The sequence below is a fragment of the Kryptolebias marmoratus genome, linkage group LG11, assembly GCF_001649575.2.
Source record: "Kryptolebias marmoratus isolate JLee-2015 linkage group LG11, ASM164957v2, whole genome shotgun sequence".
Taxonomy (NCBI): domain Eukaryota; kingdom Metazoa; phylum Chordata; class Actinopteri; order Cyprinodontiformes; family Rivulidae; genus Kryptolebias; species Kryptolebias marmoratus.
The window spans coordinates 9,387,344-9,412,231 of NC_051440.1; the positions used below are offsets into that span (position 1 = coordinate 9,387,344).

At 40.4% G+C, this 24,888-nt stretch overlaps 1 protein-coding gene across 3 annotated transcripts in view; it reads left to right on the forward strand.

Moving 5' to 3' along the window:
* Positions 1-24,888, forward strand: part of nell2a (neural EGFL like 2a) — a 103,318-nt gene that overhangs the window by 74,234 nt on the left and 4,196 nt on the right. For all 3 annotated transcript variants that reach the window (XM_017434767.3, XM_017434768.3, XM_017434769.3), the window contains exons 16-18: positions 14,033-14,173; positions 15,997-16,190; positions 21,698-21,874. In XM_017434767.3, coding sequence (XP_017290256.1) covers positions 14,033-14,173; positions 15,997-16,190; positions 21,698-21,874 — 512 coding nt within the window. The remainder of the gene's footprint in view (positions 1-14,032; positions 14,174-15,996; positions 16,191-21,697; positions 21,875-24,888) is intronic.

The window sequence follows — 24,888 nt, forward strand, 5'->3', positions numbered from 1 at the left end:
GTGTGGGGGGGGGGTAGTGAGTTTTATTTTTCTATCTTTTTTTTTCCACTGCATTTGGATGCAGAATGAGGCTGCTGGAGGAGGAGAAGCAGAGCTGTGTGGATGAACACGGAAAAGCTTTCACTGGGTTCGGGCTCCCCACCCGCAGAACCCTGTGAGCTTTTAAAGGCCTCCCCGGGGACTCTAACACTTCTGCTGCTGCAGCGTCAGACTGACAGCCTGTCACAAGCTACCGAACAAGGAGGAGCAGGAGAACGCGCGCACACCTCGGAGACGCTAGGGCTTTGCACTCGGCCGTTCAGATTGCCTGGTGTGTGTCCTGGTGCACATTAGTGGTAATCCTACAAGTACGAAGAACAGTCTCGTTCACGTTCTGTGTGCCTTTGTTTGCAGTGCTCGTGACAGTGTGTGCACCTCCCGTCTATGTAGTTACCGTTCAGTGGGAACGAGGAGTGCGTTGTGGGGGACAGGGGACACATAGTACTGACAGACAGGCAGCAGCAAGAGGAGAACTCTGACATGTCATGAATTATGCAGGATACAGCTGCGGCCGAGCACATCCACTTCAGTCGTGGATATAAATGTACGCAAGGACAGCCATGTAATGTTTGCCCCCCAACGTGCTGCATGGTCGCTTTGGGAGCCCCAGGCTAACACGTTATCATATTTGTCTTTAGTAAGGGACGGGCAAATGTGGAAATATTAGGTTTATTGGAGAAATTTAAAAGAATAATGTGCAACCGTAGCTCCTAAGAGTTTGCACAGTTAGACTTTATATGTATGCTCCCCCACCCCGCCCAGAGTGCATTATTTCACAGCAGAAAAATCTTTTTATTACTTTGCTTGTAATTTGTGTTTTTCTCACTCATGTGAAGCAATAAAATCAGTTTATGTGCATTTTGGAAATGTAGCTACTGTATACAACTTTAAGCTTCTGTGCTCTTTGTGGCTGTATGTTTTTCCTTTTCGTTTGCATTAAACCAGCAAGCCTTTTTATCTCTCATGATAGTAAAGTGCAGAGAGGCGACGCTGCTCACTAAACAAATTAGGGTATTCATCTCCGGCCTTGTTTACCTTATAAATCCACTTTATATATGTGAACATGAAGATCTATAAGCCAATCCCTGAAAGCCGTACTTTATTCCATGCATTTTAGTAAACCAGCACTCAAGAACAAAAAAAAATCTACGCATCTTTTCAGCCTCTGTATATATTATAAAAAACCATTATAACATATAATACAGAACACACATACAAGCAAACTTTGAATTATTAAGCAAATGAAAATGGATTATAACTTTAAAGCTGTCAAGCAAAACAAAGTATGTCAATGGTTCTGTGTTTGCTGACAATAAATATAGCATGGACAAGTAAACAATAAAAAGAAAGAGGAAAGAGGGGATTATAAAGGGGCGCCTATAACCCACTGAAATTTATAAGTCAAGGCATGTATAAGCAAGATTCAAGGTTAGATTATTGTTGACAATTAAAAGATGAAGTTCAAGTATCTCATTTTTCAAAGATCAGTTGGTGAGGTTGCATGTTGTTTCATTGGCTGCCCCCATAACAAATAACTCCTTTAATTCTGTTTTTATGAGAAAAAACAGCATATGACTTCAAAACATGAGAATATACAGTGTGCATGTTGCAGAGTCATTTTCAACCCAACGCTTGTAGTGTTTGGCACAAAAACTGCTTCTTCAAAACATACAAAATTAAGCATTTCACCGCTGTAGGGAACTAGCAGCTGATAAGTAACTATAAGCTGTAATAAGAAGTATTCATCACTGTGTCCAAGTTCTCATAAGCTGCAGTGCTGCTGAACCCTGACTCTGAAGAACACTGTCACAGACTCCTCACATGCTCTAAAGATCTTCATGTACAGCAACGACATCCTTCCTTTCACTGTTGCATAGCAACCAGCATTACCTTGTCTCTTTATGTAATTGCTTCTTTATTGTCTTTTCAAACAATTTTGTCTTAGTAATTCTTCTTTGCATTTTGTATTGGTTAAAAAAAAAATCAATAACTTCAATTTTAGTCCAACTTTGTTCTGCGTGCTTGATTTTGGTTATACAGGTTATATAATTCAGTTCTGTTTTTTTTTTTTTAATTGCACGATACTTGATTTTTAAATCATGCTATTCTTAAAGCATCCAACTGCTGCTCTGATGAAAGCTGCTTTCAAATTGAGTCAAGCCTGTCCAGCTGTGTCAGCTGGGATTGGTAACTTTGGCAGATAATTAGTTATCGATTGGTTATCTATCATGACTCGAACAAACTTTCATATTTAATTAATAATTGAGCTTTAATACACAGTTCATGGCCATTTAATGTGCAGCAAAACTGCACGTTTTAATGGTTGCTCTTTAAGATCCTCAGTACAATGCATCACGTTTAATGCCAGGAATAGCAGTATTCTTATCAAAAGCACTGACTAAATGATTTAATTGAAAAATAAACTCAAGTATCTGAAACAAATCATGTTTGTCCCACTGGTATGTATGAAGTCTTCTAACTAAAAATAGGCTTGCTGGACTCACCCACACAATGAGTCCCACTGCATGTTTGGTATGAAACATTTAAAAATAGTCCTCATGTAGTCCAATTCACAACACGGGGCTTTGAAAACAGGTTTCTATGAGATGCTTTTAGGAAATCAGCACCAAGGACTGTAAAGTTTTTGTCTTTTATAACAGTGGAGAGTCTCTGCATGAAATAATTGGACTTTTGTGTACAGCCTCTGTTTGTTCAGGTCTCCGATGTGTGTTTATTGACTGAACTACTGAACTGGTCCTGTGAGATGAATAAGGCAGTGTCTGTTGCATTTCCTTTATTTTTCAGCTCATTATCTTCTCCTTTCAGCTCCTGCTAAGTTTATTAGAATGCCCGGCCGACGGTTCAAATTTTCTGTCACTGTGCTGTCAGCTCTGCAGCTAATGGCCATCTCTGCCGGTCAGGTTTCTTGCCGGTTTTCTTAAGGGACGCTGTGGACTGCTGAAGTCTAATTTGATCAGATGCTGAGAATGCACACCTCGGCCTTTTCATTTTTCATTGTATCTGCAGTCTCATGTTCTTGTGGGCACTTTTTAATCAGCCGCACTGAACTGCACAGGGTCTAGTTTAGCATCAACTGTGTTCTTTAAGGACAAGGAGAAAGAGATAAAAGATTTTTATGTCCAATATTAATGGCGCAGTTTCGACTCGTGACTCCCTAACACTTCAGGAGAGTTACGTTCAAGTGCTCCATCAGCTGTGGTGCTTTACTCCTACTCTGTAAATTGACGTTTTATAGGAAGGAAGGAAAAGCTCAGTTACTCACGTCGTGACTCTCTACGACTTCTAGACCCTATTTCCCCTATTGTTTGTTTCAAAGAGAAACTATTTTGTAGCTTTTTAAAATGTTGTTTATATATATATATATATATATATATATATATATATATATATATTTAAGCACTGTCTTGAGGAAAAAAATGAAAAGAAGTAAGGGAAACCAAAATATATTTAGCGAGCATTCCTTGAAGTAAAGTGTATCACCTGCTGCCTCACATGTCAAGTTTGTCAACAAAGATCTTCCATGATCTGTTAGAAATGATTTTCAGCTGCTACTACTCAAAAGTCTAGCCCAGTTTCTGAAAAAGTTCAAGTTAAAGCCATTTAAGTGTCTTCTAAGATCGATTAACTGTGGTGGTCCAAAAGCAAATCAGTTGAAAATAAATTATTACTTTCTTATTAATTTCATTAAAAACTGCCCAGTCATTCATGAGATATTTTGCTAACATTCAAACACACACGCACAGAAGAAACTACACGGTTTCCTGCTGCCAGGAAAGGCGGAGGAGATGACAATATTGACAAGGACACGTGTGGACGGTTGTAATTTTTAAAAAAATGATAGGCTATTTATTGTCGAGCCATATCTGACTTTGGTACGTGAGAGGAAAAGAGCGAGGTGTAAAAAAAGTAGTGTTTCATGACAGCATGTAAAACTGGGAGAAGAAAAGCAGCAATCAAAAGAGCGAGTGAGGTCGGCAGGAGACGAGGAGATGACCGAGACTTTATGTGGAAACCATAAAGTCTGAGCGGTGAGGGGCGGAGTGCAGAGGTCATACTGACATATTGAAAAGGACCGAGAAAAGAACAGGGTCACGCAAACAAATTGTTCTCAGAGCTTCAGGTTGGTTGGCAGAGTTTGGCACAACGTGACGGACTAGAGGTAGAAAAACTTAGAAGAGCACTTTCAAAGGCAGCAAACATCAAGAAAAACAAAAAAGGAAGGAACCCAAAAACAAAAGATTCACAGATGAGAAATTCAAGTAAACAGAGAGAAGGATGCAGGTTCCACATACATGGAAAAAGGTGTATTTTGGGGGTAGTCTGGTAATTTTTGAAGCAATGTTCTGTCAAATTGTTATCAGTTGTTCTTATCAGCCACATCAGTCACAGAGCACCGTGTAGGACGAAAAGGCCAACAGCCTTCCTCCAGGCTAGACTAATAACTAGCCAAACAAGGGTATCTTTCACATTGTTTTTCAGGGTTTGGAAACAAAAGGTGACGCAGTGGTTAGAGCTGTTGCCTCCCAGCAAGAAGGTTGCAGGATCGCTTCCTGATCTCGGGCCTATCTTGGTGGAGTTTGCATGTTCTCCCTGTGCTCACGTGGGTTTACTCCGGGTACTCCGGTTTCCTCCCACAGACCAAACACATGCATGTTAGGTTAATTGGTAAATCTAAAATTGTCCCTAAGTGAGAGGGTGAATGGTTGTGTCCCTGTGATGGACTTGCAATCTGTCCAGGTTGCATCAATGTCCCCCCACAACCCAGAAAGGAGAAGCGGATGGTAGCAACTCTTTCTCAAAATCAACATGCCTGAGGTGAAGGATCGCTACATTAGCTGATAGTTAGCCTCTACACTTTTCTATGGCACTCCACCTGTTCAGCACATCCAGTCAAATGTTCAAATGTTCACTGAACTCCTATCCGACAGATACACTCAACAGTTTATGCTCAGCACATACACATATACATATACAACACAGAGAAGCTAAAAAGACAGTGCAATACAAACGTGTAGAGGTTTCATATGAGCTAATGCAGAGTGTCACCCCAGTATGTCGTTTTTGGGAAAAGAGTTGCTTTAAATCTTGAAAAATGTTATAAAGTGGGCCATTAGCCTAGCCTGGATGAAGACTTTTGCCTCCTTCTCTATGCTCTGACTGATGTCTCGCTGATTCCAATAAGGTGTCAGCGACTGATAACTTTTTGACAAAACATCACTTCACAAATGACCAGATTATTATTAACTGAAAGGATACGACAGAGAAGCATCTAGCAGGTATCGAAGTTGTTGATGTTACATAACTTCAATGACCGAGGGCCACAGTGTGCCCACATTGTTTGACATAAACATTACATCTCAGTTTCATTTAATCTAAAGTGTCCCCTGGTCACCTCCCACCCAGCACTCAGGCACAGGTAGTGAATAATAAAAACCATGTTCATATTTTCGCTCTGCGACAGCTCCCATGATGCATTACTCCAGCTGTCCCGCCTTTGCTCCTCGGTTTACCCACACGGCCTGCAGGCCTGTGTCTGTTTAAGCGCGATGATTACATATTCATTATTTATTTAGAGACGCCTTTACATAGCACTCACTCCATCACCCATAATTAGTGTGTCTTAATTAGGCCTTGCTAATGGCCGGAGCTGTCGTTTAGCTGGGAGCAACCTGCTGCTTCTGCCTAAATGACACGTCTCCCAGGGATAGGTTGATACTGTAGCTGCTGGTGTGCGGCAAACTGCACTTGGGCACAGGACAGATACAGCCCTCTAAAGAGCAGCAGAATTAATGTGTTCGCTTTTATCCACTGCTGCATACAGCTATTATACATTCTAGGTAAACTCACACTCCAGTCTGCTGTTATTCTGTGTTTTATTTACCTTAAAAGTTGGAACTCGGATCTTGGATGGACAGCGCATACAACTTAACCCCGTTATGGTTGCAAATCGGAAAACCAGCAGCATTTGCTAATTGTTGAGCTATTAGCGACACAAGTCAGTATTTCTTTGTATTCTACGTGCAGCATGTTCACTAACAGAGCTCATAAAGTAATATGTGTGGCTTATTTGTTTACACACAAACTGTCAGAAGTGAAAATAAAAAAATTAGTACTGCAGTTATCACAGCTTTCTCAGAGGAAGGCAGTCCTATCAGATTTTAAAGTCACGGCTGGTCAGGGACCTCTGACTTCCTGAGACATAATTCGGTCCTCAGGAGGTGAAAACTCTGACTTCCAAGTACAAACTGGACGCATTGTTTCTGTTGGTCCTAGACAACTTTCAGGATTCATTTCCACCCTTTTAATTGCTAATTGCTGTGTTTTGTTCAAGCTAGTTGACCAGCAGCTAACGTATGATCTCCTCTTCTGTTCAGAGTGGGTCAGCAAATGCTTTGTGAGCTAACAAAGCTGTTTTTAGATACAGCTGCCTCCTGGGGCTGATAATGACCTCTCTGAGCCTGACAAAACTGGACCAAAACAGCAAAGTTGTGAATTCCGGAAGAACACACACCTAAGATGCTAAATCCCTAACAAAAGCTGGTGGAAAAAATATTCCAGAATCATTTTCGGTTGGTTCATTATGATGAAAAATGTTATATTGAACTTAAACATTTTTTATAACATTTGGACAGATACGCTGCGTTTAGCTTCCTATAGTACTACTAACTTCTGGGTTTACCAGAATGACAGAAGGATTAGAGAGAACCACATTTTGCTTTACTTTGGACTCCCATTATCATCTTAAATGAATAGTTTGAATGTTTTTGAAGTGGAGTTCTGTGGAATAGGTATCAGCCGTTAGTATCTTGCCCACAGTATACAGCAGTGATCTTATTTTGAAGAATTAGAGAGAAATGTTCAAGTCAGACAAGTCAAGCTAACTTAAATTAGGTCAGTTCCAGAGTACATTTATTTAATGTAGAACAACTCAAACCTCAACAGTGTTATAGTGGTCTTCGTGAACGGTATCTTATCAACTTTTACAGCACATTTCTTTTGCATCAAACTGTTAATTACATGGATGTTTGTAGTTCTTTACACATTGGGACATGTTGCAATACGTTCTGCATGAACGTGTAGCAAATCGGAACATATTAAGCGTATCGGAAACAGAAATAATATGATATAGAAATCATTAAAATAGTGTTTAGTAGAACTTTAAAATAAAATTACACTAGATTACTTTTAGATTTAATAGATACTCTGATTGTCGATTTAGTCTGACTCGTCACTCAATTCTTGTTGCGGAAACAAAAATGATACTGTCACTACCGTGCTTGAACAAGGATGGGGTTTTTGAAGTGATGCTTAACTACATGAAGTCTACATGAAGTCAGTTGGTGGCAACGTCTGAACAAGTTTTCATGTTAAACCTTTGTTTTTGTGCTGTGTGAGTTATTGGGTAGCACTTAGCAGCACAGAAGGTTGTGTATTTCCCTCCAGTTGGCTCAGCTGTCAGTCACAGACATCTATCCTCCCGCTCATAAACCTGAAGACTAAAAGAACAATTTTTTTAAAACAGACAACACCTTTTCGCCTTACATTTTTAAAAAGAAAAGCCCTTCTTCTGTTGTTCACCTCCACAGTATTTTGTATGTTTTTGTTATTACAAATTGCCATCGACAAACTGTGCATTCAGCTATTCTGTCAGAAATGAGGGAATTACATACGGAGTGATTGCATTTTGAGTGTGCTTGCAGCCACCGATTGTTCACACGACTTGTTTCCAATTTTCCGTGATTACTCATCCACTCTCCCACTCAAGTGCTTGCAGATATGGATTTGCATTTCAGTGTCTGTTTCATCTTCAGGAACTGTGCGTGCAGCTCCGTTTGCCTAGGGTTTCACGATGATTGGATGATTATTTGAATGCACTCCTTTATTTTATTTTATTTATTTTTTAATGAAGACCAGGAACTGCTCTCAAGTAGTTACGCCGTACTGTAAATAAACAGAAGGGGCATTTTACCATCAAATGAAAGGCTCCGCAGTCTTTTCTCCATGGATTTTTGATCCGACACAACAAATTTGACTTATTTTGAAATCCACTTCTGTTCGGATCTGACTGAGGTGCAGGAGTTGAGATCTGGGAATAAACAAATTTAAGATTTTCAGGTAGACTTTTAAGGAAATGCAAATTATCTGGAATTAAAGGCATTCCTTGAAGTAATAAACATCCCTCTCTGCCTTTCAGGCCAGAGTTTTGAACTAAGGTAATCTTGCATTCAGAAATGATAGAGTTATAGCCGTTTTGGTAAAATTTTGAAAACTATGTTGTGCACGATTACATGCAATCTCACAAGCTCTTGTGTAATTTGCTAGTGCTGTGTTGGGAATGACTCTCAGCTACTACCATATCAAATTTTAGCTTAAAATTTGTAAAACTGAGATGTAGCCATTTTTTGGCCAGATAAGGCTTATTAGTTGTGATGGCCATCTTGAATCAGGTTGACTCCAAATGCTGAGCAGTTGAAGACGTACATCCACTGATAAATTCAAGTAAGTTTCATTAAAATTAGAACAGTGGTTTATGAAATATTTTGCTAACAGACAAAAAGGGTTGACTACAACAGTTAATGCTAAAGTTTAAAGCAAAGATCTCATGCAGTCTGTTAGCACTCAGAATATGTACTGGGGATCAGTTTCAGCTACAACACCAAGTTTTAACTTAGTGTCTGTAAAATTGACCGGTTTATAGCCCTTTTCATGTTTGCTAAGGTTGATTAAGTATGACGGCCATCTTGACTCTGGTTGACTCCAAAAGTGAATCAGCTGTAGATGTACATTTAATGATTACTTTCTGACAGATTCATTAACAGACAAAAACCACGTGCACACACATACACGGGCACAAACATTATCCACCTTCGCCTCTACGGTGGCGGCCAGTAATTATGCTACCATATTAGAAATGTACAAGTGACAGCAATAACAATTCTGACACAGAGTGATGCAATGGCGCATAACTGTCTTCCACCCCTAGGGCTGTCTGTTGGCTTAAAAGAAAGAGAGCGTTATAGAAAGAGGAAGGCAACGAGCTGCTCTTGTCCAAGATCGGAGAAAGTCGAAATGAAAAAGAATGAAGTGAAGAGGTTATCAGGAGCAGGGGCGATGAACAGAAGCCATGACGAGGGCAGACAAAATTCAGCTCTCTATTCTGCCCTTCTGGGCTCAAAGAGGCAGCAAACTGCAGGCTCCGGCAAAGGTAATAATGAGAGCACCTCTGCTTCTTTCGTCTGCTTTGAGGTAGACGAGGGGAAAAAAGGAACACCTGGGAAGGTGAAGGCAGTGGATGAATAAAAACGGGAAGGAGGCAGGTTCCTGGTGAAGAGGCATAACAAGCTCAGGAGGAAAAAAAAAGACTGGTCGCCTTTTTTTTTTTTTTTCACCTCGTCCTTCGAGAGAGGCTTTAATAGAGCCCTTGTTTCCGGCCTGCCACTCAGGATAACGAGAAGAATAATTGCAGTCTGTCTTATTCTGGCCTGTTCTCTTTCTTTGACTTTTCCTCCTCCTCCTCCTCCTCCTCCTGACTTCTTCCTTTTCCTCTTCGGGTTTTATTCCGTGTCATCCTCATCCTCCTCTCTCCGCACACTGGAGGTGTTTCTTCTTGTCAGTTTCTGTGTCTTTCCATCACCAGGGTAACTGCTGTAGCCTTGACCTCTCCAGGTGTTAGTCTGTACCCTTAGCAAAATATCTCATGGGCCAGTGGGCAGATTTTAATGGAACTCTCAGAAAGTAATCATTGGGTGTGCGTCTACAACTGCTTAACGTTTAGAGGCAACCCCATCCAAAATGGCCACCACAGCTAAGACTCAGTCAAGTTTACAGATATTGAGCTCAAATTTGGTGTGGTAGTATGTGAGACTCATCCCTAACATGTACCTTAAGAGTTTACTGATCAAATTAGGTGTGTTTTTAAAACTTTTACTCTGATGTAGTCAATTGTGTTTTTTTGTTAGCAAAATATATCATGTAGTGGCTATAACTCATCTAAGTCTTTGGACATTGAGAATCATGTCACACACATCATGACACTGAATCATGAACCATTGAATGGATTTTATTAAAACGTTCAGAAAGTGATCTTCAGATGTACACCTACTGACACCTGTCAACCCAAATCAAGATGGCTGCAACAGCTAATCTACTTTTGTCAGCATAAAAAAGGCGAGAACTTACGCAAAACTACAGATGCTTAGGTAAAATTTATGTCAGGGGTGTCCAATCCTGGTCCAGGAGGGCCGCTGTCCTGCATGTTTTAAGTGTTTCTCTGCTTCGACACACCTGATTTGAATTACTGAGTAATTACCAGGCTTCTGCAGGACCTGAAGACCTGCTGAAGAGCAGGGAAACATCTGAAACAGGGGTGGGCAATCCTGGTCCTCGAGGGCCACCATCCTGCATGTTTTCCTTGTTTCTCTGCTCCAACACAGCTGATTTGAATCAATGGGTGATTAACAGGCTTCTGCAGAACAAGAAGAGGTAATTTAACCTCTGAATCAGGTGAATTTATGTGGTCGTCATCCTCAACCCATATTTACGAGCATTAACACATCTCACATGATATGACTGTGGCGACCATCTTGAATGAACTTGATCACCTTGAACTCTGGCATGAAACATGGTGGGCCTTACGCATTCCTTCAAGGAATACAAACCCTTTAATTCCCTTCCATATTTACTCAACATCCTCCTCTCTCCGTACACTGGAGGTTATTTTTTTGTCATCATGTGTCTTTCCATCACCAGGGTAACCGCCGTAGCGTAGCCTTGACCTTACCAGGAGACAGAAACAGATTTTATTTAGCTTTTATTGGGTATTTTTCAAAATCTCAGTAAGGAGAGAGAATTATTTAACAAGTGAAAATACTGAACGGTTGAACAAAAGCCCCGTGATTCAACGGGGACAGCTTCTCTCAGCAGCGTGCTTGTCTGACTGTCAGTCTTGATGATTTAATTACGGTGATCTTCCTTTCTCATTTATGAAAGAAGATAAAGGAGAGGGCAATGTTTTAGCGGGCGATGTTGTACCGTGTATCAGACTTTCAATCTACAAAAGATGCGGTTGAGTTGTACCAAAACCTAAAATGCTGAAGCGCCTAAAAAAAAAAAGTTGATTTGGCAGCAGGTTGAGAAGCATCGCCCCATAATGGCAGCTGACAGGTTTGCTCGGGATGAAAGGGAACGGGACAAATCTCTGTTGTTATCAGCAGACATTTAAATACTTGAATGAAACTGGCTGAAAATAACCCATTTGAATAATTTTAGACTTACTTCATCACCGCTGTGTGATATAAATAGTGTCTGACTGCTCGGTTGTACTCAGAGCTGTTTCATACAGACATAATGGGGAGGCTGATTCAAGCAATTTTAGAGTAACTTTGTTTTTTTTTTACCACCCATGTACTGGCATTACACTTCATGCATTTTCTCCTTTCTTAAAAGCTCCCTATCATGGTGAAACTCACAGGCAACAAAGAGCCGTGGAGACTTCTATTCAGAGAGTGTGGAGAATTTAGAATCACTGTCAAAGATTGGCTGGTTATTTTATTTGATGCAGGCTTGTGATTTCAAGCTGTGTGCCTTTAAGCTGACCCTAATGGGAGAAAACGAGCTGTTCTGCTTTCACCAAATTACAGATTAGTTAGATGGAACAGTGACCCACCTGAAGCACCTCCCTGAACCTGTCAAATATAGGGAAAAAAGAAAGGAAAAAAAAGGAATGTGTGGGTTTTTATCCCGAGCCTCCAAAGGTCAAGAGGTGATCATGTTTTCACCTGTGTCTGTGTGTTCATCTGAACTGTTACCTGAAGTATCTCATGAACCAGTGGACACATTTTATTGAAGCTGTCAGAAGCTAATCCTACATTGTATGTCTACAACTGATTCACTTTTGGAGTCAATCCAATTCAAGATGGCCACCACAGCTGAGAAACCTTAGCAAACACAGAAATCAACATAACTCAATCAGTTTTCAGATGTTGAGCTAAAATTGGGTGTGGTAGCAGCTGCGAGTTCTGCCCAACACATAACGGATCGTACAAATTTGCCATTAACGATTGGGGCCAAATCTTTTCATTAAATATTTCATGAACTAATAAACAGATCTTAATGAAACTTTCTGAAAGCAATCTTAAAGTACATCTACAACTGATAAACTTTTGGAGTCATGCAGATTGAAGATGACTGCCACAGCTTTTCAAACCACTAAAAAAAGACTATATCTCAGTCCATTATATAGATTTTGAGCAAGGATTTTATGTCGTGGTACCTGAGATGAATGCCAATCAAATGTTCTGAACACTAACATGTTACAACAAATCTTTGTTAAAATTTTGCTGTTAAAATTTTTCCGTTAAAATTTGGCGTCAACTCGCTGTCTGTCAACAAAAATAAATTAAAAAGGCACTGGACGGATTTTAATGAATCTCCCAGAAAGTAACCACTGGATGTAAATCTACAACTGATTAACTTTTGGAGTCACCCTAATTCAAGTTGCCCCCACACAGACCACTGCTATTTGACATTAGCAAACACAAAAATGGCTAGAACACAGTCAAATGTACAGATAAAAGTCATTCCTAACACATACTCCGAGCTCTATTTTCTTGCAAGATCTCACATTATCACATGAGACTGCACATAACAAAAAGGTGGCGGGTGACATATTCCTTCAAGGAATGCTCTTTTTTTTTTTTCTTTTTTTTTTTTTTTAAGCAAATTACCAGCAAACTCAGACAAATGTGAGTCATTTTTATCCCCCCACCTTCCCGACAGATAAAACCCTAATCTGTGGGACATTTGATCAACGGTTAATCTGCTGCAGAAATTCTATTTAAAGGCTCAGGGCTCATTAGCCGATAGATCTTAATCCTATTACAGCCTGGGTGGTGGTAGTGGGGGGGTGGGGTTGGGAGACCCATGTGCCCGTCTGCCTGTCGCTCTGTGGGGGATACTGATGCCATACAGATGTGAAGAAGGTCATACACAGCACACTGCCATTTTCATAATGAGAGCGGAGCATCGTGCATCATGCGTAATCATAAAAAAAGCCATCACTGGCCATGCAGACGCATTTAATCACGGTGCATGTCCAGACCTAAACATATTTAGCCCTGCTGCATAATAACGGGTTGGTTTTTTTTCCCCCTTTCATGTGGGTCTGGGGCCTTGGTTTAATTAAATGTTAGCTGGAATATCAGAGCAATCTGTCTCTCTGTGTGCATTATGCTCATTGTTAACAAGTGAATTGGATTTTTCTTGGTTGATGTTCGCTGGGCGGCTCACTGTAATGAAAGCCAGAACGAGAGAGTGGGAGAGAGAGAGAGTAAAAAAAAAAAAGAGAAGCAAAACAAAGCAAAAGAATAAAAAGTCAAACGGAGAATGACAGGGAGACAAATACGGGGAGGAGAGAGTCAGAGCACTTAATCTCAGTCTTGCATTAAAGACAAGAGCTGTAAGAGGAGGCAGAGGCAAGGATTTTTCTAAGTGGTGCTCTGCGAAAATAAACATCAGCTCCATTTATTGACACCCACCCAGAGCCATTTGCTGAGTGTCTTTTCACATCGTTGCCGCGAGTCTCGTCTGGGCAAAACGAATTAAAAACAGTGCACTCACGTTGGAAATAATTTGTTTACCTGCATGTCTGTACACTACGAAGAGTTTTACTGGCACCGGGTTTCAAAACACGAGCTCGCTCTTGTAAGAATAAGCTTCTCAGATTAGATTTATTTATTCCCTGCTATCTTTTATTGATACAGATGTCATTCTCCGGCTGTGAAACAAAGTTTGATCAATAAAGCCTTTGGTCTCACAAAGACTACACATGTTGTTTCATTAATTATGAATCAGTCAGTGTTAAAAAATGCCCAAGAGGCAACGATGGAGCTCAGTGTCTCAGTCACTGGAAAAAAAAAAAAAAAGCATATTTTAAAATCCGATGTACATCTCGGGTGTCGCTCCTCTTCTTCAGATATCAACGAGTGTGCGGACGGCTTTGTCGAGTGTGATAGTAAATCCACTTGTGTCAACTTGCCCGGCTGGTACCACTGCGAGTGTCGTGATGGCTACCATGACAACGGCTTGTTTTCCGCCAATGGGGAATCATGCGTGGGTGAGTTAACCACCATCACTTTCTTGACACTACTATAAACAAAGTTTGGTGGTAATGTCAATATGTTAACTGCCACAAACATGTAAAATACATCTGCAGGAAAAAAAAGTATACACATACACATATTTATTCACACATTTAAAAAAAAAGATACTTTACCAATACTTCTCAAAATACAAAACAAGTCTAGATGTTTTGAAATTAAAGTTTTGGTCAACAGAATGGGCGGAGGTTTATTTTTAGACAGTAGTGCATTCTTTCACATTGGTATGATGTTTTGAGTAAAAGTTGTTTTAGAAGCCTAAAAAAAAAAAACAATAAAAACATGGTACTCATTAGCCTAGCCTGGATAAAGATTCCTGCCTTTTTCTCTATAGTCTGCAAAAGTTAATTTGACAGAACATGACTTCAAAAATGACCAGATTATCCATTTAACATTATCTTTGATGTTAAACTTTTGTGATTGAATGATAATTCAGACCTTATGAAGTGGGAATCCATGAAGAGGTTATAAACATTTCACCTTACTTTTAGTAAATTGCTCTTTGAACAGCTTTGGTTTGGAGAAATTAATGGAGAAATTAATTTTGACCAGATCAACGAACCTGGTCTGAGTAGTCTGAGAGAAGCAAAGCCTAAAGTGGAGTTAAAACAACACAAATCCAAAGAAATTTTATAGCGCTCCATGCGAACAGTACTTGCTTAACCTTTATTTTCTTGCCAGTGTTACCTTGCACATTTATTTCCATGGATTTCCAGGGTTATTTGCTAGTGGAAACAGCAGCACCAGAAGCTGCAGTGATCCGGTTTAGCCTGGGGCACCTCAGGCAGGAACATCCCAACATTTCTGCAAGAATGACCATGTAAAGCAAAATTAACAGAAATATAAAGGTTAATAAAGTAGCATTTGCATGAGCCACTATGACATTTTTGATATTTGAGTTGTTTTTAGACAGCAGCAATCCACTTTGGTCTTTGACCCACTCAGTTTAGCTGTTAGCTTGTCATTTTCGCCAATACAAACCTTTTTCTCTTTTCCTCCAACGAGCCATCTACAACATGTAAGATTGTTCATAACCTTTCCACAGAACCCCACTTCATAAGATCTGAGCTATCCCTTTATTTAGGTGTAAAGTGTGTAAACTTAATGAATAAAAAATATGTTGGTCAGAGGCTCACTCAACTTGTTAGATTTTTTTTTTTTTTTTCCGATACAGAATTTAATTAGAGAGGTACGTCACCGTACGTGTGTATTGTTTTCTTTCTTTCTTTCGTTTTTTTTTTCTCTTTCCCAAAATGTCACTTTGCTTTTTCTGCAGCTTGTTCATTTTTTGGAACATTGTCTCTGATTCGGCGTGTCGGAAGACATGTCAGAGCTGTCAGAACAGAAACCCTCAATCAACACTAACATGGAAGCAAAGCCTGTAACAATAGTGCTGCCGCTGCTCCGCTGTTTGACCCCGTCTGAGTTGTCAGCTTGAGCTGAAGGAGGCAAGAGAGACAAAAAAAAAAGCACATTAAAGGCACTCTCAAATAAATAAATAAATAACAGAATAATAACCCGTCTGCACCTCGGAAAGTTTGAATTGGGCCATAAGTGGGTTTCTGGGTTACAATACAGTTGCACACTGTCTGTTTCCCTCTGGATTTGAAACATGTACGTGTGTGTGTTGCTTCAGTTTTGTTTGGTTTTTTGCATTGCATTCTGCAGCAAAGCAGCATTAATGGCTTTTCTAATGGACATTTTTCACAGCCCGTGCATAGAAACGGCGTCACCTGCACTGAGCATATGTACGATGTCATTTTTCTTGTGCTCCCCGCAGATATTAATGAATGCAAGACGGGGAGGAACACCTGTGCCAACGACACAGTGTGCTTCAACCTGGAGGGAGGCTACGACTGCCGGTGCCCCCACGGGCACAACTGCACCGGCGACTGTATCCATGACAACAAGGTCAAGCACAGCGGGCAGATCTGGGTGCTGGACAGCGATAGGTGCTCGGTGTGCTCCTGCCAGGTAAGAAACCGAGAGCATCACTCGGGGAGACAAATGAACTGAAACAGGTGAGACGATGGATCCGCTTAAACCAAAACAAGCAGACACGGGACATCTGTTCACAGCAGCGGTTTACTGTTGATGCTCGCCCCCTTCCTCTCATTTGTCCTGTTTGTGCATCCAGCTGATCTCCATTTTCCAAATGTCTAAACAAAGAATAACTAAACAAGTGTAAACCTGCTCTTTTGTTTGAGCGATGCCGTCCCCCACAGAGCCAATCAGCAACAAATGTCACCTTTCTCTGTTGAAGAACCACACCACTCCTCTCCAGCAAGTGTCTGACATTTTAGAACAAATTGAGAAAATTAATGAACGTTTTAGTTTGTTTTTAATCAAATGAGATGTGTAATAACTTGTAAAGTACTAACAATATGACACCTCCAGGCTGATATCATTATGGGCCAAAAATGGCAAAGCCCTTCCACTAATATTTCATAACTTTGACGTGCAAACATACTCATGTTTGACCCTTAAAAGATGCTAAAAAAAACTTAGATCGTTGTTGCAAATTATGTTTAATCCACTGCCTCTGTACAAAGAAGAAAAGTTTACTGTAGTTTGCACTCAGTCACAGTAAATAATTGAAAGGATAGTGGAACTGCGTGTTCATAAAGCTGCACAGATAAATAATTTATATCACCAGTGGGTAAAATGAGTTTTATGTAATGTGTTTGTAGTTACAAACCCACAAAATTAACAGCTAACTTTGCCAATCCCTCTGGTATTTAGTGGGACATTTGGTAGCTGGAAAAGCTATATTCGGAGATAGCTTGGACTAAATTGTAGGTAAAAGAAGCAAAAATAAGTTTCATCCAGATGGCCAGAGATATAATGACAAAAACATCTTTAATGTCACCTTGTGCAAGATGCTTAAAAGCAATGTTTAAAAACTTCATCCTGTGGTTTTTATATCAACTTTATGCAATCAGAAGGACAAATAATATTCAAAACGTGAAAAAAGTTGCTGTGATCAAATGAAACTTGAACTTTTTGGGGACAGCACCTCTATTTATGCTGAGAAAATGCCCGCAGTGAAGCATATTGGTGGCAGCATCATGCTGTGGACATTTTTGTTTGTTTGTTTGTTTTCCATCAGCAGAGACTGGAGAACTGGTCAGAGTTAAAGAAAAGATGGATGGCATGAATTACAGAGAATTTTGACAAGACTTTTGGGATTCGTGGCTTGTTTTTAAGGATCCAAGTGCAATTTGAAAGTTGATACCAGAGCTGTTTTTATTGATTTGCCTTTCTTCTGCTGCTTCCCCAATTATTTAAGCACGTGTAACTTCAGAATCTATTTGAATTTTAAAACTCTTGTGATCAATGACTGTGAAAAAGTCGTCCTTAAGTAAACTAAAAATAAATCTTAAGAAAAAGGATCACAGAACCAATAACTTACATATTCTGGGATGGAGAGGAAAGAAAGAAACAAAAAAACAAAATGTGTGAACCATCCCACAGACAGTCTGGATTCTGTCAGTTGCCAGCATCATGTTATTACAAATCACCGTCTCATTACTGAAGTTGCCAACAAATGGCTTTCATTAAAGTTACTGTCTGTGAAATACCACAATCATGTAAGTAAATGGCTTAGCCTGATCATTTATGATGATTATGTTTAACGTCAGAAAGCCTGTAGCCCATTTAGCATCATCGTTTCCAGTTTGCAGAGAAAACAAACCATTTGCAGCTTTTACAGTTCAGACTTCCCAGTTTCTTGTACTGTAAGGATGTTTTAACCAGTTTATTTAACAAACAATTCATGTCACCAAGCAGGCAATTTATCATCCTTAATATGTTGCAAATGAGTTTCATAATGGCAATAATTTTGTTCTGTGACTCTAGCACGGTTGTCTCCAGAGCCCCTTTATAGTCAGGATTCGGGACACATAAAGTTCTCCTGGGACCTCACTGTAAGCTGCTATGGTGAAGATGCTGGGTTTCCTCCAATGATACCCTATATCCCCCCTGTGGGATCAATAACTAACAGAAAATGAGAAAATAAGTAGTGTCACAGCGCCACACTAGCAGGTATTTAAAAATAAATAAATTAAGCAGGCTGGGCACAGTAACACAATGTAATAGTGATTATTGTCATAGACTGTGAAGCTGAAACAGGAGAGTCTGGTGCCAGAGACAGACCACCCCCAGTCCAACTGAGTCATGTAGCGTGGGAGGCAGAAGGACACGATGACCAACAGTGAGGTCAATATCTCCACAGCAGCTGACAGAATGGTCCAACCAGAACCGGCTGCGTCTGCGGAGGTCTCACGGCCTAATCAACTTCTCTTCTGACTCACAGAACAAAATTGTTTCTGTAATGTTACTCATTTGCACTGAATCAAAAAAGAGTTTTGTACTCAACCATACATATTGTTATAGCTTGTGGTAGCTTAACCATTTATTGGATATAACAATGCCAAAATATGTTGTTTTTAAAAAAAATGAAACCAAAAGTTGCAAATGGTTAATTAACACTGTTTGATTACATAAATGTGATTTTTCATAGACATGAGAGTAATTGAAGCAGAAACATTCTTTTGGAGATGCCTGGGATGAGCCTGTGCTTTATAGATTGACACTGACGAGAGTGCACCACCTCAGGACTAATTTATAACCTGTAGTTTCCTCTTCTTTCATTCTATATTGATTTTTTTTTAAGTTCTGAAGTCTGAGTGAAAACTGGTTTCCATTCGTTTTTGTCTGAGTGTTTGTTTCTGTGTGATTTCACTTGGAATCACACAGAATTGGTATTTACAAGACTTTTGCATACTGCAGATAAGTTGCTGCATTTCTGAAAAAAACATGCACATGTTTTTAGTGTAATTTAGTCAGAAATACACTTTAATTAGTGTATTAAATGTCTTGATTTGATTGCATTTTTTTTGTCTTCAGTCAGGCACAGCTTAACTTCATAGATCACCAACCTTCCAAAGTTGTCTCACATTTATTGCACTTTCTGACTCACAGAAAATAAACTGAGAAGGTTTTGCATTGCCAACAATGACTCTGTGACTATTTTGAGAGAAAAATTTTTCAGCAATTTTTGTTGTTGTTGTTGTTGGTTTTACACATTTGAAATTTCCAAAACACTAGAGCCAGATCCTGTGACATAGGCAAGAAAATTGAGAACCTCTGCAAACTTTTGTGGACATTTTGGAAACTGCCTTGCAAAGATTGCCTGCAATTTGTTGCCAGTAGTCACAGCCCATTGAGACACTGGCTTAAATCCAAACACCCTCCAAAAGGAACCACAGTTTAAATGCTTGTACCTGTTATCTTATTCTTTTAGTCATGATCCAAATCACTGGGTAGTAGGTTATGATTGAAACGTAGATGGACCATAAACAGAAAGAAAAACTGATGTGTGTAACTTGTGTTGTACTTGTTTTATATATAAGGCCTTTGATCTTAATCTAAAAAGCTGGGTTTAACTTGTTAGAGATAAAGCTGAAAGCCAAAAGAATCACAATAGGTCAACCAAAGACAGCTGGGTGGAAAAAGTGTCACAAAGAAGGAAACTCCATTCCTTGGCTGATGTCTGTGGCTTTCAGAGTTTGATGTTTAATAAAGATATCTCAACAAAGCGATAAAAATAACCTTTTTATTTATGATTATGCTAATTTTCTAAATGAATTTTGATCCTCTGTAAACGAAAGCGATTGACAGGACGTGACAGCGATGCGAGAGCGTCGTCGCACGTTGTTATTTTGGAATAAGACTTCTGGTTTTGTTGTTTTCATCGATATGTGATACCCAGGTGGCAAAGCACCTGGGAGCATCTGGTGCAGAAAAATCATTCTGTCATTTTGTTTCATGATTATCAGGTCACGCAGCAGTCATACTTTGCATTTCAGCATTTTACTCAAATCTAATACCAAGTGTCTGGCAGTAGTGGAAGGTGATTACGGTGGATTAGTGTCGGTACTGAATGATCAAGCAGCGAATTATTCATTTGATCACAAAGAAGCAGGACAGAAATGGCTCTCTAATTAAATGAGTCATATTAATTGATTCAGGAGATTGAAGAGCTGTCTGTCAAAATTAATTGTATTGAGCTGTTTGAGGAGCAGAGGTAAACATGTTATTGTTTTGGAGGTGGGTGGACACAGCTGGGTATTAGAAGCACAACTAACTGATGGGGAAAATCAAGGTCAAACACCACAGACAGGATAAATACCAGGATGTACTGAGACAGAAGTTGTCCAACGTGTAAGTAGTTTATTGTTTCAACTTTATTAGAGATGCAGATGGCTCGAAATTCTGCCGATTGCTTTTTGTACCAGTATTAACCTCAATGAGAAACAGCATAGTACTTTACTTTAAACCACGCCTTTTTTGTGTTTTACTTCCAAGCAGCCAGTCTTTTTTTTGTAATATTTAAAGTGGTCTTGTTCAGTATTTTCTTCAGGCTTTTTTTAGGTTGTTCAAAGTTTTTTGTTCAGACATTTGGCTGCTTTTTCACTCATTTGCAGTCCAGTATCTGACTGTGACAGCACATTGTCTAGTATGTGCTTTAAGAAATTAGGGTATTGGACAAATTAAGGACAAAAGTTTCAGGTTTGAAAAAAACAAAAAAACTGTCTACATCAGATGAACAGTATCAGGCTGTTAAGTTGTCTGAAGTGGCTCAATAAAAAAGTAAATAAATGAAACATTTGTGAACTGAAAATGACTGAAAAAGCATCTAAAGTCTAAATAAGTTTTTTTTACAAAACCTTCAAAGGATCATAAAAAATGTGAAGTATAAAGAAATGTGAGTTACACAGCAGTGCACATATTATTTCTATAAGCAGCTTGTTTTCCGATGGATGTGCATGTAGACCGCAGGTAATCATTTCTTTCATTGTCAATCTAAAATGCATTTTTTCTGATCACTCAGTAAAACTTTGGCAAATAAAGTTCCAGTTTTAATTAAAGTTTCTCAAAATCTTTAAAAAAGGGAGTGTTTTCTTCCGTGACCATGAGCTGAAAGACACAAAAAGGTAGGAGTTAAAACAGGAAAACCTTGAATGTTGATCAAAACAGTTGCTGAATTATAGTTCTAACAATCAAAGACTTTAGTTTACGGACTAATTTATTTCGTTCCTCTGGCCAAAAGTATACCCAGATGAAATCTTCCAGCATTTTAGATGCATGTTTATAAAAGAGAGTGAGTCATTTGTCAAAGGTAATATATTTAGACAGTTGGAAAGCAACATAAAACACTGAGACAGCTGAGGTGATGAACAGGAAGTAAAGACAATCATTAAATTAATTTCAGTCAGACGTGTCTTGCCAACAGTTTGAGCCATAAACTCACAGCTTGACAAGGCTCGGGCTTCAAAACCTTTATTTCATTATTTATTACGGACATCCATTTTTAATGACTCCATCATGCAAATGGCTTTGTCGTTCGCATGTGAGTGTTTGGTCACGCCCGCGTGCGCTCGGTGCGTTCAATGTTTAATTGTTCTCCAACCACCCAGGCCGGCCAAGTGATGTGCCGCAGGATGGTGTGCGACTGCGACAACCCCAACGCTGACCTGTTCTGCTGCCCCGAGTGCGACCCCCGCCTGAGCAGCCAGTGCCTGCACCAGAACGGCCTGCTTACCTACGGCAGCGGTGACACGTGGGTGGAGAACTGCCAGCAGTGCCAGTGTCTGGTAGGTAAACAACACAACACAACAAAACAAAACAAACAAACAAAAAAAAAACGGCAAAAATTAACTCTCCACTAGCTTGTTAATAAAAATTTTACGACGCAGGAATTTGCCGCTTTTGTCCGAAGCCACTTAGAGTGATAGTGACAACATCATAAGCATTTATAGCCGTGCTGCAGCGCCCACACAAGTAATGTAACAAAATACCCCGGTCTCCATGGAAATGCTGATCAAGGAGAGATGTGCAGTGCAAAAAAAAAAAAAAAAAAAAAAAGAAAAAAGTCAAGGAGAAATATTTTGCGGTAAGAGAGCAGGAGTGATTAGGAGGTGAATGGCAAGGTTGCAGAGAGGAGTGAAAAAAAAAGAAAGATTGTTTTTTTTTTGTCTGGTGCAACAAAAAGAAAGAGCACGAGTGATTACTTTGATTTGTAAAAAAATTCAAAGAACAGGTTTTTTCGGTGATGGAATTACACTTTTTTTTTTTACAAGCTTCTTTCAAGGTAGGGAGAACAAGGAGAGGATGTGTGTGCATCCACCTTTAAAGGGTGTAACTGAGTATTTTTGTGCGTTTAATGCAAGTGTGAACAGTATCTACTTGTTTTGACTGATGTTGCATTTGGGTTTCTGATATTTTCCAATGTCCTCTGCTGGGACTGCAACCTTATTCTCCATGCCAAACAGAATAACACTGCGTTCACCTCATGAATCTTCCTCAGTGAGACACCTCCACTGTTTACTTTAGTGTTCACGCCTTCTGCTGTGCTGACCTTTCCCAAGGTTTATGCACAGCGCCGTTGTTCAAGCAACAGGGAAACATTTTGCAAGTTTCTCCCCATAAATCCGACAAAGTCAATAAATCTTTCCACCTGTGACGCCAGTTTTACCTCATAAGCAAATGTGGATTAAATGCAAACGACTCGCTTTGCATCCTTCTCGCACTTTTGCGAGCTGCAGCTCCCACCCACACTGGTGAGATTTTTTCCGTTCATTTACTCACAAAGCGTCCACACTAGGAGTCGCAGAGAAGTACTCCACATCTCCGTTTCCTCTCTTTTCACCCACTCTTTGTTGCTTTTAAATATCTGCCATGCTTGTAGCCTAGATACTGTGACTCCAGCCTGACAGATTTACGCTCTGAGCAGCAGCAGCAGCAGCAATCTCCCCCTTCTCCACCCTCCCCTTCCAAAGTCATCTCCCGCCATTGTAATAATGTCCTGCTGCCTGGACCTCGGGGCTGCTCTTTGGATTTCTTACAGCGCGCCATTATAGGCGAGCTTGAAAATCACAGCTCAGCTGAGAGGCAGCGGGGAAGCGCAGCCGGCTGAAAATGAGATCGCTCTGCTTCGCTCTCGCCGCCGCCGTGCTCACTGCAGGCACTTATACATGTTGACACAAACACTTTTGAGGAGGCTGACGCGCCCGTCACAACAACAGAGCTCCCTTATAGTGTAAACCTGAGTATGTACATGGGGTGCACATGCTCGGAAATGTCGCCTCGCATGTCACACGCAGACGTCCAAGAACACACGCTCAGAGAGGAGCATTAAAGACGCTCAATTAAAGTTACCCAGATGTGCAGGTTTAGCTAAGGGCCACCAGCACTCAAGAGTAAAAAGCGGCTCTTGAAGGAGCAGGCAGCGCCTGTGAACCCCCTTACCGCTGCTCCGGTAGCGTGACAGAGACGTGAAATGAACCTTGAATGCTGCCACACTTAGCAGAGCAACGGCTGTCCAAAGCTCAGCGGGGGACTTAAAATACACAGTGACAGCAGGCAGATGGGCAAAGCATGTACGCAGGACCAAGATGGGAATCTTTCCCTGCTGTAAATCAAGAATGTGGCCTTTTTGGAGGCTGTGCACACACACACAGGCCTCAAGTGATGCTCTATCTTGTTAATTTGCCAGAATATCAAGGGAGCACTAATTTCCATTACCATGCATGTAAGTTGTACTTAAGGTCGAAGCACATGAAACGAAGAAGAAAAGAAAAAAAAAATGGTGGGGGTGGTGGGGCAGTGATTGTTTGAGGCTAATTTCCAGGCAAAGATAAATGTCACCAGTTTTAATCTCCTGGAGGCATTTTACCAGCATTCAGTCTTGCACATGGTGAAAAGGGTTCTGCGTAAGAGCGAGGAGATTAAAAACCCAGCGAGATACCAAGAACGCTGAATGAAAAGACAGATTAAAACAACAGCCCAGTCTTTATTGTGTTGCAGGGAAATCAAAGGCAGGCCTCAGTTTAAGTATGGAAGAAAAAAAAGAAAAGTTTTCACACTTTTTTAACGGAAATCTCTTTTTTCTCTGTGATCATATTTACATAGGCAGATGAGGGTCTATGGTTCTATGGCAGTGAGGAGCAGATACCTGGCTGTGCGTAAAGGATGCCACTCAGGGAGGGGGGTGTGGGGGGTGTTTACACAGTATACTGAAACAAGGAGTGGGCATTAGTGCTGTGGGAGTCTGTGTGCTTCGCAGCCAGCCTAATTTACTACAACTCTCCTGAAACGCTGAGCCAGACATTTTTTCGGCAATATTAAATATCCCCAGTGGGACACTTGCAGCCAGGCTTCAAAACTTCACGTGTGCGCTAGCTTCTTGTATCCTCTGTTGGGGCTTAAAAACACACACATTCTAAAGTCATACATCTTTACCAATAAGTGACTGCACACACATCGTGTCACTGATGGCCGTGGAAGCAGAAGTGGGTCAGGCCAGACAGATGCAGGACATGCAGGTACCGGATAGGAGGGTGGGGGGGTGGGGGTTTGCAAAGACAGTCAAAATAAATTATCCGTTTTCCCAGGCCAGTCAAAAAAAAAAGAAAAGCAGCAGGAAAAATCCAATAAGGCTTTGGTGGCTGAAAGTTTTGCTGTGAGATTAATACGGGAGCAACAATAAGACAATTAGAAAGCTGCAGCATTTACTTCTTCGGTCTGCAGAAACTGCTGACTTTGGTGGAAGACTGCGGCACTCATCTATATTTTCTAGGTACCTTAACAACTCCCCCCCCCCCCCCCC